Source organism: Bombus pyrosoma, linkage group LG9, assembly GCF_014825855.1.
Source record: "Bombus pyrosoma isolate SC7728 linkage group LG9, ASM1482585v1, whole genome shotgun sequence".
Classification (NCBI taxonomy): Eukaryota; Metazoa; Arthropoda; class Insecta; order Hymenoptera; family Apidae; genus Bombus; species Bombus pyrosoma.
The window spans coordinates 10,150,182-10,170,199 of NC_057778.1; the positions used below are offsets into that span (position 1 = coordinate 10,150,182).

The 20,018-nt window shown below is 38.6% G+C and overlaps 1 protein-coding gene across 8 annotated transcripts in view; it reads right to left on the reverse strand.

Moving 5' to 3' along the window:
• The window catches only part of LOC122571183 (protein sprint), a 209,019-nt gene that overhangs the window by 135,300 nt on the left and 53,701 nt on the right, over positions 1 to 20,018 (reverse strand). For 5 of the 8 annotated variants that reach the window (XM_043734592.1, XM_043734591.1, XM_043734590.1 and 2 more), the window contains one exon: positions 12,259 to 12,503. In XM_043734592.1, the coding sequence (XP_043590527.1) occupies positions 12,259 to 12,339 (81 nt within the window). In that variant the 5' untranslated portion in view covers positions 12,340 to 12,503. Of the gene's footprint in view, positions 1 to 4,805; positions 5,257 to 12,258; positions 12,504 to 14,166; positions 15,760 to 20,018 lie in introns of those variants that run through there. The other 3 variants (XM_043734594.1, XM_043734603.1, XM_043734602.1) reach the window with 3 other exon arrangements.

The following is a 20,018-nucleotide window of genomic DNA, read 5'->3' on the forward strand; positions in this document are numbered from 1 at the left end:
GTTCTATTTCTATTATTATGTTCAATTATTATAATTCAATAAATTAATATAAAACAAAAGACATTGCGCGTCTATTATTTCCTTATAAAACGAAAGAAACTTTTTCGACGACCTAATATAATGAATTGGGTTGGCAACTAAGTGATTGCGGATTTTGTGAATAGTTGGTATTGACAAAAGCCGCAATCACTTAATTGCCAACGCAATAAAGTACGACTAAATAGGTCAATCGTGCTCGTTCAATTTCTACCCAAAATTTTCCTGAGGGAGACTGAATCCGCAATCGCATTCGCATGTAACGCGCTACAGTTGCTTGTTTTCGCCCTGTGTTTGTAGCAGCTCGTAGCCACTAGTGAAGAGAGTAGGACAACGATTAGGTAGCACAAACGACAATTAAGCGGACCCTGGTGTTGGCTGCTCGTTATCGTAATAGACGGTGCACGCACATAGTCCAACCCGTGCAAATAAACGTAGAACACGCGCGTCCGGTTGACGACTCTTGTCGCCGCAAAAGTCGAATGTTCGGTGCGCCGCTGAAAAGATTCGTTTAATAAGGACACGACGAACCGGAAGCGGATCGTTTATAGGGTGTCTCGAATGGAAGAGATCGAAGGTCAACCAAGAGGATTTCAGAGGGTAGAAACAGGGATCGAGGTGATTCTTCGGTTTGGAATTTTTTTCTTAATCTTCGTGTGTCGTGTCGTACGTTGTACCGAAAAAGGATGAAATATGGGGTAGCGAGAAAAATGGCAAGAGGTAATATCACGATAGAATAGAATTCATAGGGTGTCCGTAATCTTTCTCGTTCTTTGAAACTGTATAAAATGATGAATTATTGAATACCGAAATCAATGGAATTTGAATGAAATTTGAAATTGAAATTTTATACCACAACCAACGCGATCTCTCTTTTTCCCGTTCTCTCGCCAAAAAGTATCGACCCACCTATTCCACGTGACGGAAATCAAAGAAAAAGAACGCTATACTGTTCAAACGATAGAAATCACGAGACGAACCGATCCTATCCCTCTGGAAATCAAACCCTCAGGCTGCAAGCACGATGAAATCTTGAAACAAAACGCTACTTTTTCTATCGCAATCTGATTGAAGCGAGGTAGACAGCCTCCGTTAAGCCCAACTCAAAAATACCCTATAATTTCCCACCTGCAATTCGAAACTAATGGTACACACGGTGTGCAACGACAGCTGCACTCGATCGGCAATGTTACGTGTTTCCCGTGGCCACCATTTATTTGCCAGCCTCTGTGTGTCCACGAACACACGATGCCAAGGATGATAAGACAAGCAGAGAATGAAAAAGAGAAGAAGATGAAGAGTATATTCCCGAGTGTACATATATTATACAGTAACGTACACGCGTGTCTTCGTACGCCAGTGCAGTACGCGAGTAACGAAGACGCAGCTGCGACGAAAGAAACGGACTTCGGAGAAGGTGAATCTATGAGCTGTAGAAGATCCAGTGCGCGTGACGAGAATGTCGATTATCGAGGAATTGATCCTGATCGATGCTGGTTATGGACGTTTGACTCTACGGTGGAGGTTCTAATTCTGTCTGTGATTGTGAAAAAATAAGGGGAGAGCCGATTTAAAAGAAATAAATAAAGTTTGAATAAAGTAAAATTCGGATAAGACGCGATATTGTGCGCGTTAATCAAGTGGAAAGCTGGGGTACGCGATGAAGTCTCAACATCTTGGCTTTTATAAGAAAACTTGATTTCTGATGTTTCATTTTTATTCAAGTTGTGTGGATAAGGTTTGATATCGTGTGTATTAATTGAAGAGGAAGTTATGACAAGTGATCAAACCTTGAGATCTTATTGTCGGCCTCGTTGCTGGCAAAATCTTCGTCGCTTATGTCATTCTTACGACTAACTTCTAGCAAATACTTCGTCACGTTTTCCATGTAATCAAACACGCTGCGTTCATTCGTATCGGACTTTTTGCAAGCCATCGTGCGTACCTCTTTTTTTCACCGAATCAGATTAAACAGCAGTTCTTCGTTTTTCACGCGATTCCATTTTATTCCATTCCACGTCCAATTATTTCTCAAGCATGCAGTGACATTGCAACTGCTCTAACTCACGCTAGTTTCATTTACGCACGGCAGATACAAAGAACACACTTTACATCTGTATTTTCCACAATTCAAATTCCAATTTTAATACGAAACGATCTAGCCTCGGTAATCGTTTAATTATTATCAGCGTCTCCTGTGGAGTGGATATCGCTACAAAAATAGTAAACGCGAGGCGATAACGTACGTTGATTCATCGATAGTGTATCAAGCTTTATCACTCATTTCAGAATATATCTGAGAATTAAAATAATTGTTCCCCATTTCCAAACACAGCTATTACCAATTTTTTGATATTTCCCCAAGTTCAGAAGTTCAAATGATTAAAATTGAAAAATAAAGGCAAGCGGTGATATCTGAATACAATTTGCTTCACTAACGAACTTGTGGAAATATTTCTCGAAAGGAAGACATTCCTTGCAATTAAAAAAGGGACATTAGTTATATATATATATATAATTATATTATATTTAATAATTATACATATATGAATAAAAAGAAAGAAACTAATTTATTTGCTCTAACTAAGCTACGTAATATTACAAGGAAATTAATAGCAATATTAAAATAATTCTTCTCAAATTATGTTTCATAAAAAAATTCGATGTAAATATTAATCCTCTTATATCGGACGATAGAATGTGACATATATATATATATATATGAATAAAAAGAAATGAAAAACTGTATACAAAGTTATCATCAGTCTGGCGTTCGAGAGACTCGTTTATCCTGCATAGGAAATTAAATAGTATTTCATGAAGATTTATAAGCCATGCATAAACATGAACATCCGATCGTTACACGATTAACACAAAATTAAAACCATCGTCCGCGATGTACTGTCATAAGCATAACGGAATTAAAATCGAAGAAACCGCAACTTGACAGATTTGTTTCTTTCGTTTTATAAGTTGATAATAGATAAACAACAATTTCTGTTTTATATTATTCTATTGAATTAGGTATGATCCATTTCCTTCTATTTCTATTACTATGTTCAATTGTTATAATTCAATGAATTAATATAAAACAAAAAACATTGTGCGTCCATTATTTCCTTATAAAACGAAAGAAACATTTCGGGCAACCTAATAATTTTCAGCTGCCATCCCCCAAAAGGAATTCCGACCAAAAACCAAGCCGGCGGACAGATCAACCGTCGCGGATCGACTAAAAACGTTTATTCGTGGATTTTCAACGATGTAACTGGAAACTATCCTCGATCGGGCTAGTTGAACGCTGTTCTCGTTATCATCTTCGTTATCGGAATCGGTTGCACGCACACGTTTCGAACGATCGATCCCAAGCCGACGAAATTGCCGTGTTTTCCAGCTCTGCCGGCATGCGTTCACAACCGTCGGAATTAATTAATCGCGCCTGGGGCTATTCGTGGCCGGGAAAAGAATTAATCGGCCGACTACCGGCTGAAATACGAGGGGATGGAAAAATTGTTGACGCGATGCTCGATTTGATGGCGATATTTGCTCGGAATGATGCACGCGCGAAACGGTTGTTAGTGTTAAGCCGCTTCTCTCCACCACGATTTTTCATCATCTCCGATTTAATCCCGTATCTCGTTCCGTTCTACCGTGTCGATTATGGTTTCAACCGAGGACAAGTTCGTTCGTAATAGTTACGCTTTGTGGCCTTTTTCCTAGAACAGTGATACGACAGAAGATTAATTGATTTTAAACGAAGGGATTTTTTATTCCACATGGAGAACGAATTTCGGACATCGTAGCTGTTGTAAGATGAATTTTAAAGGTTCTGGTATACGAGTTAATATTTTTAATGAAGAAATTTTGCTTACGGATAAACATTACAAATGATTAAAATTGTTTTCATTGACAGTAGTTGTTATCGAGGGAAATTTAATTTTGGTTATCAGTAACCGGTTATAAATACCCAGGAATTTTGTTTGGTTACCAGTAACCATTATCGATGACCCGAATTTTATTTTGGTTACCGATAATCATTATCGGCGGCTAAAGTTTTTCCTGTAGTTTCTTGTGAAGCACAAAAAATTAACTGTAAAACTTACATGTACTTGTATATACTTTAATAACTTGCTTAACAAAATGTATAAGTTTTATAATTAAGCCTTCCTATGTTACCAAAGAATATCTACTAATTATCGGTAATGTTAGTAACAATGTAACCAGAAAAAGATTTTTGTCGTCGATATTGGATAGCGGTAATCAAGAAGATATATCGCAATGTATAATGATTAGCAATTAACAAACAATTAATATTTGTGGCCTTTTTTCACAGAACAGTGATGCGACAGAAGATTAATTGGTTTTAAACGAAGGGATTTTTTATTCTACATGGAGAACGAATTTAGGACATCGTAGCCGTTGTAAGATGAATTTTAAAGGATGTCATTTTTCGAGAATTTCTTCCACACTTATCGATAACTGGCCTTCATCTGAATAAAAATGTTAACAAAAAGGAAGTAGAATTAATTAACAGAGTTGAATTATGAACATTCTGTTTATTTATTTATTTTTTCTTCGGTATAAATTATATTATTTACACCGAATGATAGCGCTTCCAAAAGCTTCCTGCTTTTAGATTGCCAGTACGAATATTTTAATTCTCTACGTTGTGAGATTATTTCAATATCCCGTTGATTGGAGAAATTTTTTAGAGGATGTTGATACGGAATAAAATTTATTACATTTTAATAAGAGAAATGTGTACATACCGGGTGTCAAGGTGTACAAGAAGTGCGATCGATTTAGTAAAAAGCACTGGAATCCGGTCACTCACCGGAGAACGCTGTTTCCTCTCGTCTTCGCGCGAAGATAACAGCAACTTCCGTTTTCTGACAGACGATAACACCGCGATACCGCTCGATTTCCTTTCTACAACTATAAACACTGTCAAACAGCGACTACCAACGTTTCGACGACTCGCATAACAACAACGCTAATTTCACACGAATGACGCACACGCGACTCTGAATTGCACTTTACACGATACACTTGACGCGATTCTGAGAATAACGTAAAAAGAGAGGAGAACGGGAACGAACTGTCAGCGCCTTTTTATTACCGATCCGACAGAGAACCGATCGATACTACCGAGCGACCACTTTTCTAAAAATTCTTCGCTCCGTTCGATTCCACGCTCCTGTACTGTTTCCATGGAATAGATAATATAATATTTCTTTTAATTTTTATATCCACGCGATAGTATTATTAATCTGTCAAATGTTTGCAATGGAATTATGAGATTGGAAAGAGTTTCAGACACTGTTTATAGCGTTACTAATATCGTTTTGACGAATAATTTTACCTCTGTTTGTTAAAGAGTCTTCTGTCTTTTATTTTTATTTTGAAACAATGGTATTTCTAGTATTTGCAACGTTTAAAATGGAATTGTAAAGATATTGCCGATCGTTTATGACATCTTTAATATTTCTCAGTGAAAATTTCCACTTTTTTTTAATTTAAAAATAACGTTATTAGTCTTCGAAATGTTCTAATCCAAAATAACGAGTTGGAGAGAGGATTTCGAACGTTGTTTGTGATGTCTATAGCTTTTCGCGAACGAAGACGAGTTTTAATAATTAACGGTGTAAAATTAATTTCCGTAATTGAGCGCTTGAACGCACGATTTCGTCACACGTACGATCGTAAGCAACCTTCTTACGATCAGAGCAGGTGAGTGAACTGAACTTTAACACGAATGTGCAGCCACGAGTACACGAGACGTGTACTCGTCCCTGGGAATCGATACGAACGTGCCGCCGACCCATCGTTCAATTTCCATAGCAACATCTGAGTCCAAACAAAAATGATTTCGTGCCACTTTTGCCCCACACACGACATAACTGACCAACGAAAGAATTTTCTAACAGATTTTTCACATTTCTACGTGATACGCGATCGATACATTTTATATAATTATTTTTCTGTAATACGAGAACCTTTGGAAAATTGGAATTTACTGACGAAAATACAAAAAGAAGGAAAGAAAACACCAGTATTGATCTAATACTACTACATGATCAGTAAAGCGGGAATATTTATGAAAATTCATAATCTTGCAGACAATCGTAAAGCGGTGAGACTCGAATAAAAGCGTAAAATGTAATTTTACAATTAAGGTACATCTAGCAACAAAGTAAGTATGTGCAAAGTAAGTATGACGCATCATGTGTATCAATGGTTTTTTAATAGAATACATTTTACAGTTGTAGAAAAGTGTTTCTTTAATTATGTGAAAATTTTGCCGATAATATTACGTCGGTAATTGAGGGTTGAGAATCGAAGAATACAGAGGGAAGACATAATAATTTTCACAAGCAAAGAAAAAACTTTCTCTCTGTATTATTCGCCTCGTACAACCACCAGAATTATATCTCCTCAACTATGGTATCAGACTACTCCAGAAGAAAAAGGAAATAAAAAGGAGGACCAACTAAATTGCGAGCTAGAACGCAATTTCTCCGGCCCTTTCAGCGAGAATTCGCGATACTCGAGCCGCTCGAGGGTTGACCACCTCCGCAGTTAAAGGCTTCGCCTTTAAGGCTGCGGTCACACGAGCGTTGGTTCTGTCATCCGTGACAAATAATGCATTTTCATAAAATGTATGATTCATTGTTTTTACGTACCGATAATTTTCCTCGTTACAGTTTCCTTTTCGAAATTAAAGATTAGGGTGGGTGATATAAATGAGATAAATAGGTTGATAAAAATGCATATCTGATCCTGAAACCAAATAGAGACACGGTATGTTAATTACGTAGAAATAATTATGTCGAGATACAAGAATAGCAGTGTGCCGAATTAAAAAATTTCCGTGTGACCGAGGCCTAAGGCGACGACACAAAGGAGCGCTCTCAGCCGCGGAAGAACATTTCTTGCCATCCCCAAACACGGAAAAATATAATCCCACGAAACGATTGTACACACGTATACCATTCTTAAGGCCTCGACTTTTAGCACCGTTATGTCCTTCCAAATAATTTAGCATCGTTTTAACTTGATTGAAAGAAGGATTTATCGGTTCCTCGCGCGTTCCTCTTCCACCCTCGGCCGCGGTGCGTTCGACTTTCTTCCACGTCGATGGACCGTAGCGACGCGATAGGCGTTCACTCGCCTGAAAATTCACTCGCCTTTAGTACTCTCTCTCTCTCTCTCTCTCTTTTTTCTTCTTTTTTTCCCTATATCTTTCCTTCACTCTCGCGCTTTTTCTCGCAGAATAACGAACAGACTTACTCGAGTTGCGAGTTTCCGGTGAAATTAATTCCAGTTCGTTGAAATATCGAATGGCGGGATTAAAGGGTAGACGAATTTATTATTCAGAATTTTACGGTGATTTTTACGATATAAACTCCTGAGCTTTTACCATTCCGCGTGTATCTTTGGATTCTCCAAGATTGTAACTGTTCTAATATAATTTGTAACTGATCGTTCCATACGATTTGGATTTTTCTGATTTAATTTACGCTATGCAATTTACGACTGTGTGATTATTCTTCAGCATCTCGTAATGTTATAAAACGTTTAAATACCACGATCCGGTGTATCCGCAGTTTACCAGAGCAACAACCGAAACACCGATTTTCTCAAGGAACGTTGAACAACCTCGAGCTGGTCGAAGAGGATTCAGCTAATTACAGCAGGAGATTCGCCGCGACGAAGTAAAACCGAGAGGATCGAAAGTGTATCGGCGGTCGGCTGACAGGAAACTTTCTAGACACTGGAACCGGTGTCTGCGAAGATGGCCTTCGATCTGGTACAATTGAAGTGCACCGGGTGTCGAAGAATCATTGTTCTCCGACTCCGTTTCAACTTTTTCGATCCAAACACCGTAATTCCATCTGACTTACTTTCTTGTAATTGATTGTACTCGAAGAAATAAAATTGACCATCTGTAGCACGGTAAATCCTATGTATCTACTGGTAATAAATCGTTTTATTTTATCGCTTTCCAATTTTTCCAATAATCTATCAATTATTTTGAATTATTTCCGAGTGTCTTCGTTTTCAATTTTAACTTTTTCACTCGCTGCCAAATTCGATTAACATTATTCTTCAAACGTAGCTTCAAACAGCCTTGAAAAATTCCTCCATTAAACGAATAAAACAAGTTAGAAGCTGTAAGTTACCGATATTACAAATTTCCCTCGCGTAAAAGTAACAAGTTTGGTAATAAAAATAGACTGATTTTAAAAACTGACTTTGTTTTTTTTTTTTTGATAACGACAATTCAATTACTGTGCGAAGAGATTCTCCTTCTATTCCTTATATTTTTATAGCGTTCGTTGCTTATTTTCCTAATGTCCGGCAATAAATCGTTGCAAGACACCATGTACGGCGCTTTTAATGAAAAACTACGGCCTCAAGGACGAAACAGGCTTCCGCCGCAGCTCGGGAATCAACCGGTATGCAAATGAAGCTTAAGGTCCTGTCTGCCGATCTCTGAAAGCGTGCAGTGCCAGATCGATCGTGCAGTCGCCGTTAATTGAATTAATCATCGGATTAAGCCTTCCTCTGAGCTTTGGAAATCGTTTTAGCCCTCCCCCCTTCATAGAGCCAACCTCGCCACCAGGAAAATGAAATATAACGTTGGACGTAGAGGAATTTATCGATCGAGTTTCTCAGATAAATCAGATTACGTGTCTATGAACCTGTTCTCAGCTCGATAGAATCTTCAGATTCTAATATGCAAGAAAGAAAATCTAATATGCAAAAGAGGTGGAATTTTTTTCGCAAATAATGTACGGACAAGCAGAGGTGGATTACGGTTTGAGAAAATTCCAATATCTCACTGTAAGTTTTGATATTGTATTTTAAATACGGCCGACGAAGAAAGAAAGGAAAAAGGAGAAAAATGGCGTATTTCTTTAATGCGTACTGGAAGGCGACGCCCCGTGAAAAATAGTGATTCCGTGACTACCTTTGAATATTCCAGCGAGCATTAACTCGCATGGCTTGTATGTTTCCGTGGGGACAGGAGAACCATCTGTTCTTATCCGTGCGGCAAGTTAAAGCGTTTTTAAGCTGCCCGGGGACGTAACAATCCCCATAAGGGCGAAAGACGCGGGGATGGACTTCGTGCTCACGCATAATCGTCCAGATAGCTAGACCCATTCAAATTTCACCTAATTGCCTCTACCCTGAAACGCGGTTGTCACGGACATCCTTCTTCCAGCGGCCAAGTCTAATTGCACCTTTCGGATGATCGATCGAAAGAATTCACGTTATATTTCGATATCCATAAACTGAATGAGATTTGTATTAAGAAATCGTACGCGATTTTGTAGAGAAAATATGTAATTTTTGATTCTAAAAAGGATTCATTGAACTGTGTTTGAGAAGCATATCTTTTCTTCATCGACAAGTTTGATGGCAATCGGCGCATTGAAAATTCGCTTCCTACAAATCATCTTATAACATTTTGAAATAACGTTAACAAATAGGTCGCCGATATTTATACAAATTCATATTTTTATGAAGATGGAGACGAAGTTTGAATAGAGAACTTGTTTCATCTACCAAATATTAACAGAAGCCCTACGATTTTGATCTTTGCATCTCCAAATTACCCGTAAGTGCATAAAAGTTTGGGATCTATTAATAAATTTCTTCGCAGTAAATAGAAAAAGAGGGAAAAAAAGAAAAGAGAAGAAGAAAAGATCGTCTGCCATATCTTCTATTTATCCAAGCTAATCTAAATGATTCCGCTGCTACTAGGAGAATTCGAAACAAAGGAGCCTGTAAATCGACCTGGGGCGAGATTTTTGGCTATCCATCATGTTTCGAGGATCGCGGCGGGGCGACAGTGGCGGAAATGAAAAGGAAACATCGGGAACATTAATTTTACAACGACGAGATATCGCTCTGGTGCATGACAAAATTTGCATTAAATAGGATTTCGCCGACTTTGCGTTTCTCCTTGTCGACCCCATCGAGGCCACCGTCACCGACGTCGCGATGCTTCACTTTTTGCCCCTTTGCATACCTTTCCAGCCATCCAACCCCCAGCGCGCTTTTCCTCGTCCCGGATATATTTTCCCCGCCGTTTATAAAATTCCGACCACGCAGCGCCGGTTCAATACCGAAAAATGCTCGCCGGAAGCGAACTCGAGCGCGCGAGATAGGGGGCGCTTAGTCCGAAAGAAAAGATGCGTCCCATTAATGGGAAACGCGCGAGAGAATGGTTTGCACGCGGTGAAAATGGCGATGTTAGAGAGTTTTTGCAAGGGAGGGAAGAAGTGGAGGTGACGTGGAATAGAGTAATTTGGCCGGAGAGTAAGTAAAGGGGGGGTGGAAATAGCGGCTGGGGGATGGGTAGTATTTTAGGGTGATTTGAAGTGAATATGTGCAACGGAATTTTATAGAACAGTTGGAAAAGTGTGACGTGTTTGTAAATTATGAAGTAGGTATATTGTGATCGTTGACGTAGAGTCTTTTGGGGTTTGAAATTGGTAAAAGTGTGCAAGTGTACTTTTGTTGAAATGAAAATATGATTATTTATCTATATATTTATTTATTTATTTTCATCATGTCGGTTTTATCAGGGAAATAGGCGAAGAATTCGAGACTGAGAATAAAGAAGATAAATAAATAGGGAATATGAAGATGGAACAACTATGCTATTCCATTCTTTCATTTTTCATCCCCTCTGTTACGGATCCTAAAGGGGATAGCGAGCTGAATATACCATAAACAAAAATATAGAGAGATAGAAGAATAAGCATAAATATGGCAACAAGAATAATCTAACAGAGTACTGTAACTATCGAAGAAAGCCATCTACGAAGTGAACAAAAATTCCATAAAAATGTAGTTTAAATGCAAACGTAAATTCCTCCACAATTAAAACAGCGCCTAAGGTAATTTACATTTCAGACTGATAAAAATTCAACAGACAATAGAAAAAATAAACATGAATAGTCGCGGTAAGAATAATCTAATGCTTTTTAAAAAGGTATCTGACAAATAAAAAGATTTCTAAAGAATACATTAATAACGATCGTATCATAAACATAATCATCGTTTCTTTATCGACTTCTACTATCGTTGCTCTATGGCAAACGCTAAAAAAATTAAAACAACCCTAAAATAATCTGAATTCCATGCTCATAAAAATTCCACAGAGAAATCGCGTCAACAGGAAGGGACACGTGGTACACGTGGCACACGCTCGGATAATCAAAGGAAAGGCGGCGACGAGGAAATTCAGGGATGTTTCGCGAAACTTCTCCATCGGCCTAACATACTTGACAAACGATAACGCGCACCCTACGCGTCACGACGCTCCTCATGGTCAAACGTCGTAGTCGTGGAAGGCGCCACACTACGTTACCAGTTTTCGGGATCGTCGCCTCGTTATTGTCGCGACTACACGATACTCGTGACGCGACTAGATCTAGAGCCAACCTTGGACATCGCAGGCGCGATAAGAATGGGGGTTGCTGATATCACGAATTATTTGGACAACGATAGCACTGAGGAAGCAGCGAGAATTTTCTGCCGAAGATTACGAACACGATAGTAGGGAGAATCTATGCTGAGAGTATTTCCATGGGATTGGAATTGACAGAGCCACGTTTTTGGGGGCTGATTCGGGCTACATGGTACGATGCTTTCTACGTTGCAATAGTTTGCAGAGATTGGACGAAGCTTTGAATATTGATGTCTTATATATGTTTTGCGTATGTATGCGTGTTTAAACGTAGTTGTTTTAAGCTGGAGTATTTGAAATGTCACTTGTTCGAAATTTAAATTTCATGGGCTAATATCTGTTGTTAAATTTTGTTAAATTACTCAATCAATTATCGATCATATTAAAGAATAAATCAGCTGTGAACCATATCAAAACGCTACGTAAGAGTATTTTTTAAGAAAAGATATTATGACACGGAATGTTATATCCGTGCAATTTACATTTAGATCATCATAGAAGAAAAAACCGGTTATTCGTTGAATAAAGTTGTCTTCATAATTATTCACCAATTAATACGTATATTTTTACAGCAAAGACTTACGTCCTCAGCATCGATGGCTTATTAAAATTTCTTTGGACAATCGTCAACTTTTGTATACAAGTAATTCAGAGAATAATCGATACAGTAATATACCTACTACTAAAATTTATGTCAGTTACTAAAATATACCTGGAAAAGATTTATTCTCACTCACCATCAAGTAACTGGAAGCATTACTGCTGGTGGATTCCCTCTTCCGTGTTGGCGCCAAATCCCTCTGAACCAATGACGTCATCTTCTTGTCATATTAGTCATCAAGATTCAACGCCGCTTAGCCACGAACGCGATGATTAATCGATGCAAACCGTGAAACTTTAATTGCACCTTATTTTCTCCACTGAGCATATAAACATAAACGAATCGGACACGAAATTGTCACGCACCACGAAACTACGTAATCTGTAACAAAAAGGAACACCCACATTCTCATGAATATTCATTACAGTATAAATTTATTACTATCATAAATCGTAAGAAAAGAACGAATAAAAGAGAGAGAGAGAGAGAGAGAGAGAAAGAGAGAGAGAATGAAGTCAGCCGGATTATTTTGAAAAAAAATTTCACAATGTACGTCTCAATCACCGTAAAATTTCTCCGGAATTATTTGCATCGCCGTGAGGGTCGAAATTTTCTGGCGTCAAATTTGTCGGTAATTTGCAGCGATATTTCATCGGTTTCAGTCCAGCCCCGAGGATTTAAATCGTAAGTTGCGCTAAAGCGACGGTTTATAGCGTCGTCGTTCAACGCTGGACGACGCTTGTTTCACGAGCTTTGGATTTACGAGGTCGGATTAAACGTAATCGAATCGTTTGCACGAAACGGATCGAAAGAAATCGTGAGAGAATGACGAATGTTAAAAAGCTTGACACCGATGACCTTTAATAACACAGGATATGTTTACATGAAAATCGAAGAACCGAAGGACTAGAAGACTAGAGAATTAGAATTAGGAAACTGAACGATTAGGTGCCTGCAGAATTAGATTATTGAAAGACTAGAAGATCGGAGAGTTGGAAAATTGTAGAACTGGAAGGATTTGGATTGAAATGAACAACTAGACGAATGAGATTAGGAAATCGAAGCACCGGAGAACTGAAGAGGCAAAACATAAAAGAGGACAACACTGAGAAATAAATTTCAGATTGATAACGCGAAATATTTATCGAAAAACGTTTAATTTTTGAAACAAAACGTTCAATTTTCGTATAACGCTTTGGACTAAAATTCCCGTGAAATTGAATTTTCTACGGTCGCAAGCTCCCCCACACGGGCCAGATTTATTGTAAATTCACGTTTAACGTGGTTTACCTTTATCCATAGCCACTCGATGCTCCTTGACTGAGCTTTTCGGTCTCTAAATTCAATTCACTACACTTCATGGTGGATCGAATACGAGGGGACAGGCCTAGCTGACAACATCGAGCAAATTCTTCCGTGAAAACCTTGCCAACAATGCGGTAAATTATACTGCACATCCGTTAGATATCGGGGGTTACGCGATCGAGATGCGATTAAGGGAATTCTAAATTCAGAACAACCACTTTATTCGATTTTCCGCCGATAAGAATTTTAACCATCCAGGATATCGCAAATATTTCAATTACGCCAAGTGAAAGATCTCAAGTCGGAAGATTCTTAACATTCAAATTTTAATATCCTTCATTTTGGAATTTCTCATATATAATTCTGATAAAAAAAACAGCAAAACCGTAAGGAGTGACATTGATACTTGTTGCATCAAGCCATAGGGACAATAATAATAATAATAGCACTTTGTTATTTAACAGTTGGTTGTACAGTATATCTGTACGATATTTATCTATATCGAATCTATTTCGGTCACTTCCAGTCTCTCTCTCTCTCTCTCTCTCTCTCTGTTTCTAACTTTAATCTCACTTTTTTTATCACTTTTTCTTTTCTACTCTAAATTATTTTCAAACCTCTGCTCTAGATTCTACTATCACCGCTCTCATCACTCTTCTATACTTTGTACAGTATCCTCTTTCTATTCTATTCCTATCTACCACTATCAATCTATTTCTTCTGTCTATTTCTCTTTTACCTTTCTCCTTTCTACTCTTCGTTCATCTGATATTTCTTCTTTTCTAGCCAATTCTTCGTTCTTCCTTTCCCATATAATTTCATTTGACCTCGCCAGGCTTACTTTCCCACTTGCGCTTACTATTTCTACCCAATTTGAATCTTTATTTCTCATTATTCTGCACTCTCTTATCACATCTTTCCACTTTCAACTCACCACACAATTTACATTCTTCTTTGCATTCTTCTCAGTATCTACATTCCCTAGATTCATCGCTTAATCATCGAAATCTCGCTCTTGCTTTCAATTAATTCCTGCTCCTCTAACTTCTTCTGCTTATTTTGATTTTTTCACCTCTGTCTCTCTTCCTCATTGTTTCATATCCTTACATCTTCGCTCTCCCCAAATTTCCTCTCCATTTTCTATTCTCTTTGCGTGATCATCTCTGTACCTGATCATTCTCTTACTTCTAACAATCTCTTTCTACTTTTCTCTATCTACTTTCGTATTACTATCTGCCGTTTCACTAGTATCCTCTTGCATTTCCATCTGGTTGTATCTTTCTCGGTGCTTTCTAACTTCTCTTCGTATTTTACCGGTCTCGCGCCTGTTTCTATTGCGAATTTTTCTCTCCTCCTTTGATTCCAGCGATACGTGGCTCGCTGAATCTTTTCTATCGTCGTATGCTCGTTTGTAAAAAGAAAAAATTCTCCTAACTAGACTACCAAACAACTTTATCCTTAACTTCCAATCTTCCTTAGATCTTCGTTCTCCTGTGCTTCACAATTATGCTATTTTCCAAAATATCGTATTTCCTATTCTTGCTAAATCTTCTACATGTTTCTCATCCGTGTTATCGATCCTTACTTTATACATGTACAGGACTTGTGCAGGATGTTTGATCGTGAGATTTATTAAATGTTGTTGTTTGTTGTTGAAATCGTCGAATATATTTAAAATAATAAATTAGTATACCGGCTATATTCGCTGAGACGCTCGTACAGTGTACAAGTCGTAAAATAGGATCGCTAATGACTCGATAATTAGATCGCTGATAATTCGTTGATAATTGGTTGATAACTGACTGTAACTCCGTTAATGACTGATTCGCGTGCGATCGCGTCTGTTTATTTATACTGATCGGGAGAGAATCGGAAAATTCGAATTCGTCTTTGATCCACGGTTGCACGTAGAGGTGACATTGTTTCGCCCGGAATTTATTTATCGTTACGTTTCGTGCGTCAGGACGGTGTCAATGTCCCGAGGCAAATTAACAACATCAGTTGAATTATCCTCCAACACATGTGCGGCTACATACAGTTTCCTACATTATTCGTATTCGATGTGTGTCTGTGCCTTTAAATTTCTCATAAACACAGCAAAAGGAAGTGTGTGTGCTAGTGATGGCACAACTGAACATTGGTCGCTAACGTTAGAAATAAACACAGAAAAATCCAAATTATTTCTTGCGCAAGGGAATACAGCTAATAGTTAACCTGCACAGATCCGAGATTCGAATGCAAATACGAGAAACAGCGATCGAAATGAACCGAATTCATCCGTCAATAACACGCGTTACATTTACCATTAATCTGCCCGATCGATCATGTGTCCCCGGGGATTCGAATGCATCTCCAGAGTGCTGTCCTGTCCGGTAATATCAATCTGCCACATTTTTTCTTTCCATTCTACTCGTTTTACGCTCTAGGGACTGGAACCCTACATGTCCGCAACGGACACTAATTTACGAGCAGCGTCACATTGAAAATTCATAATGGCCAAAACTTGAAATTCCGCGGCTTTAATCAAGCCATCGACATTCATGGCTCGCCTTGACCCCTTGGGGGCTGCAACGGTTCTGTTACATCGCGCTGTTGGGACATAAACCGATCTTTCAGTCGTAAAACTCGAACGCGATCATCTTTTCGTTACTTTCCTCGTACGCGTGATTTCTTCAATTCTTTTGTATCGTTCGATACTTGACAGGTGCCAGGTGTAACACGTATCGCGCGTCCTTTGTAACGGTGTTAAAATCTCGATAAAAGGAAAGGAATATTTCCTTGAAGAGAATAATTCGTGAAAATATTGAAGAATAGAAAAGAATGGACATTTTGTTGAAAATGACAAGGTGAGTTCGCGCTCGCCATCCACGTGCAGATGCGCTAGTTACAGAAAATGGTAACTAGAAGATAGTTCTAGATGTAATCGATAGATTTTTGTTTTCATTCCTAGTATATTTAAGAAAGTGCAATGAAGGTTTTTCGGCTGAGAACGTTGTGACAGATTTATCCAAAGAATAAAATATTGTGATCCTATTTTTAAATACAGAAATAACAACACATTTTGATGCGGCAAGTATTTTTGGAATATTTGAATATCTGTATTTTTCTAGTGTTCAATATTTTTAACACCTTCAGCAGCTTCTCTCGATCGCTTAAACCTTCGGAATCCGATTAATTTTCAAAACCGAAATTTACTTCCACCTTCGTGGAATTAATTGACGAAATTGGAATGTTTTAATTATTTCGATAAATGATGTTGCGATGCGAAGATCGATGATTGTTTTTGCGGAGGGCAGGCGCGTTCCCATGAAACAGCTGAATGTAATCGTTCATTGGTAGTTGCAGTCATTGCCCTGATTGGTCTCGATTAAAATCGACTTGCGAAATCGTCCGAACGATCCACGCTGATGACATCAGACAGTTATAAGAAAGCCTACGACGAACGCGTTCGATGTAACACCAACGTGCTTTGCGCAAGAAAAGAATGAATAATTCACAGGGACTTACAACTAGAAGAAGAAAACCACGATGGTCAAATTATAATAAATTATTCGTTGATTTAGTGAGCATTTTTCGTGATTGTTCGATAGACGTTGTATCAAATAAATATTACTCTGTAATTGACATACCGATAAAATGAATTTTACGATTTAAATGATCGTGCGATTAATGTATTTTAATTGTTCAATAACCCTAAAACTATAACATCAGTATCACGTACTACGCGTCTCCGAAATTATTCTTCTCTATTTTTTTCCCTTTTTAACACCGTGTACATAACCGATTTTCACATGCCAAAATGAAGTTGTCATACTGTTGCGAGGATTACGTAATGCAGCTAAAATTAGAGGTACGACGAAACTCCATTTATTTAAACGAAATTTTACTGCCCAAATATTCGTAAACATATTACCGAACTTATTACGCTTGATTAATAAAACGCGTACCTGCCTCCGTTACGTAACAAAGCGAGCAATTCATTCACGGAATATTAACATGTCGTTCGTTTGCAAAATGACAATGGCATAACGCAAAATTTGTAGTTTTTTTTGTACTTGGACAGAAAAAGACCGTAGTGTTCCGTGTACCTTTGCTGGTAGAGTCTTGCAAGCGAACTTGGAATATTCACTACGCGAGGGCAGTTGGCTGCATCGTCAGAAAACCGTAACAATTCGGAATATTGAAATTGCATAAAATTGTGAATTTTGAGTTATGTGATTGATGCAGCCAATGACTGATATTTTCTTTAATACTGACATCATCGATGAGCGATATTGCTGCAACTCTTTCGACATTCGTCAATCGAAAAGGGAACAGACGAATCTCTGTGATATGAGAAAGTAACTTCTCGAATTCATCCAAACATTATTTCTTTATCTACTCGATATTACGCGACTAAAAATCTTGTTAATACTCTTACTTGATCCAAAGCTAGGAACGTAATTGACAGAACAGAGATCGTTTTTAAATACGCGAAGATTCTGATTTTGTTCCAACAGCTCTGTCATCGATCTGGAACGCGTACCAGTTAATTGAAAATGACTGTTTCTCGATGAAATTGGTTGAAACTTGAATTATTATTATCAAAGAAACGATCACAGCCGAAGCGTCTAAAAATCAATTCTACACCCTCGTTTATTTCCCCGCTGACTCTCGTTAATATTCACCGTGAAACTCATTTACCAAACACGTCAGAGTTCTGCGGCGTTCGCCACCTTCTGCGAAACCAAAAGAAAAGGAAAACGAAGGAGAATCGTCTGGCTCGGACGGGGTTGGGTCTTTATTTTCGTCTGGTCGGGGGATTTAATAAAGTCTGGAGCAGGTGTCATTGGCGAGACGCAAAAACGTCAAAAGTGGTAGCAGGCCGTGGAGGTTTCTCTGAAAACCCCAACGTGTCCCAACCCCCTACGGTTATTCTCGCGTTCGATTTCGTTCGACGAACAAAGCTGCAGACGATAGAACTGTCGATCAATCCTCCGTCGTAGACGTAATCTCGACATTTTTGCCTCGTTAGAAGTTACTGGGAGGCCGCGTCCAGGATTTCAACGAGAATTCGATGAGATCCACGCGGGGGTGCGGCTGTGAAAAACGTTCAGACACGCGTCATTGTGCGCGTAAATGGGCGTTTCGCTGGTTCTTCGGCTCAGGTGGTACGTATGAGGATCTTAGAAAAGGGTATTTCAGAGTTTAAATTGAGGGTAGAAATTTTCAAGGTAGCTTCAATTGGTATGGTAATATCGGGAACGGGATTTGCTGCAGTTAAGTGGCGGATTTATGAAAGATTGTAAAAAGAGGGCAATGATGAATTTCGATCTTGCTACGATATTAGGCGTTTTAGCGTTTTAAGAAACGGATGAGACGATTACTTCAGACGAAGGTGGCGGATGGAGAATTTTAATTGATACGATACCAAACGCAGTACTGTTTTGTGGAATTAAACAAGAAAGATATTTTGCAAGGTGGCGAAGAAAGAACGTCGATCGATTCCGCGTCAGTAGCGAGAACTCGAGTTAGATGATAGAAACATTTGCTAATCGATGTTTCCCGGTACAATGTCTTCACGCATCGTTCTCTATTCTCTTATGTTTTTTCCCAAACTAAGAACATTCCAAGACATCGATTGAAAAAATCTAATCGTAATTCAACGATTGTATGCGAGACTTTCTACCACATGAGATACACCGACCAGATACCAATCTCCATTATGCTGCCCGATAATCATATTCCACGATCCTGGCCAGAATATCTCCATCAACTTGAGAAATCACTTGCATGCGAAAAAAGAAAGCCCGCCCTCGATACATAGCCCGCAAGTTAATGCGCTTACAGACCTCGAAAATACGAGTCCTCCGCTTGCTTCTCGAAGGGCGAATCTTTCGAGCTACGTAAATCAAATGGAAACGCTATATTCCTCTTTCTTCGAGGAGGAAGCTCGATGAAACTTCGGTATATCCGATAACGTACAATTTTCATTGTCAAGCTGCGCGATCGTGTCACGACTTTGTTCCCAAACGCGAAAAATATCAAGCTATCGCGACGAGTGACCTTGGCCAGGGAAATATTCGCGTCGCAAACGCTATTAATGGCAACGTCGGCGTCGAGATTCGATTCTAAGGGCGAAAAAGGATCGACTGGGTTATACAGAGAGATATTAGAATCGCTGGATCCTCGATTCCTTGCAGAACAAATTTTTTCGCCCTGCTTTCTTAACCCTTTGCACTCCTATGTCGAGTGTGACTTGACATTAGTTTTGTATCTCAAGAGACCAAGTCCCACTCGACGTTCCTTCAGTCCCACCTTTTCTTGTGAAACGTGCAAAAGAAAACCAGGATTTCATCCTGGAAATTGTTTCGGGATATATCATACAGTTAAAAATTACAAAATACAACAATAGTGTGAATAAAACTGGTATTTAAGTGAATGTGTTCCTTCCTTTAGTTACTTAAATTCTCTTATTTTTTAGTTAAAGTAAATTTCAAATAAAACGCTTAAAAGCGTTGGGAGCTGCTTCTGACGAAATTGAAATAAAATTCGGAGTGAAAAAGTCCCAAAAAGGTTTGAGTCCCAAGCAGCGCTGTTTAGATTTTGTAT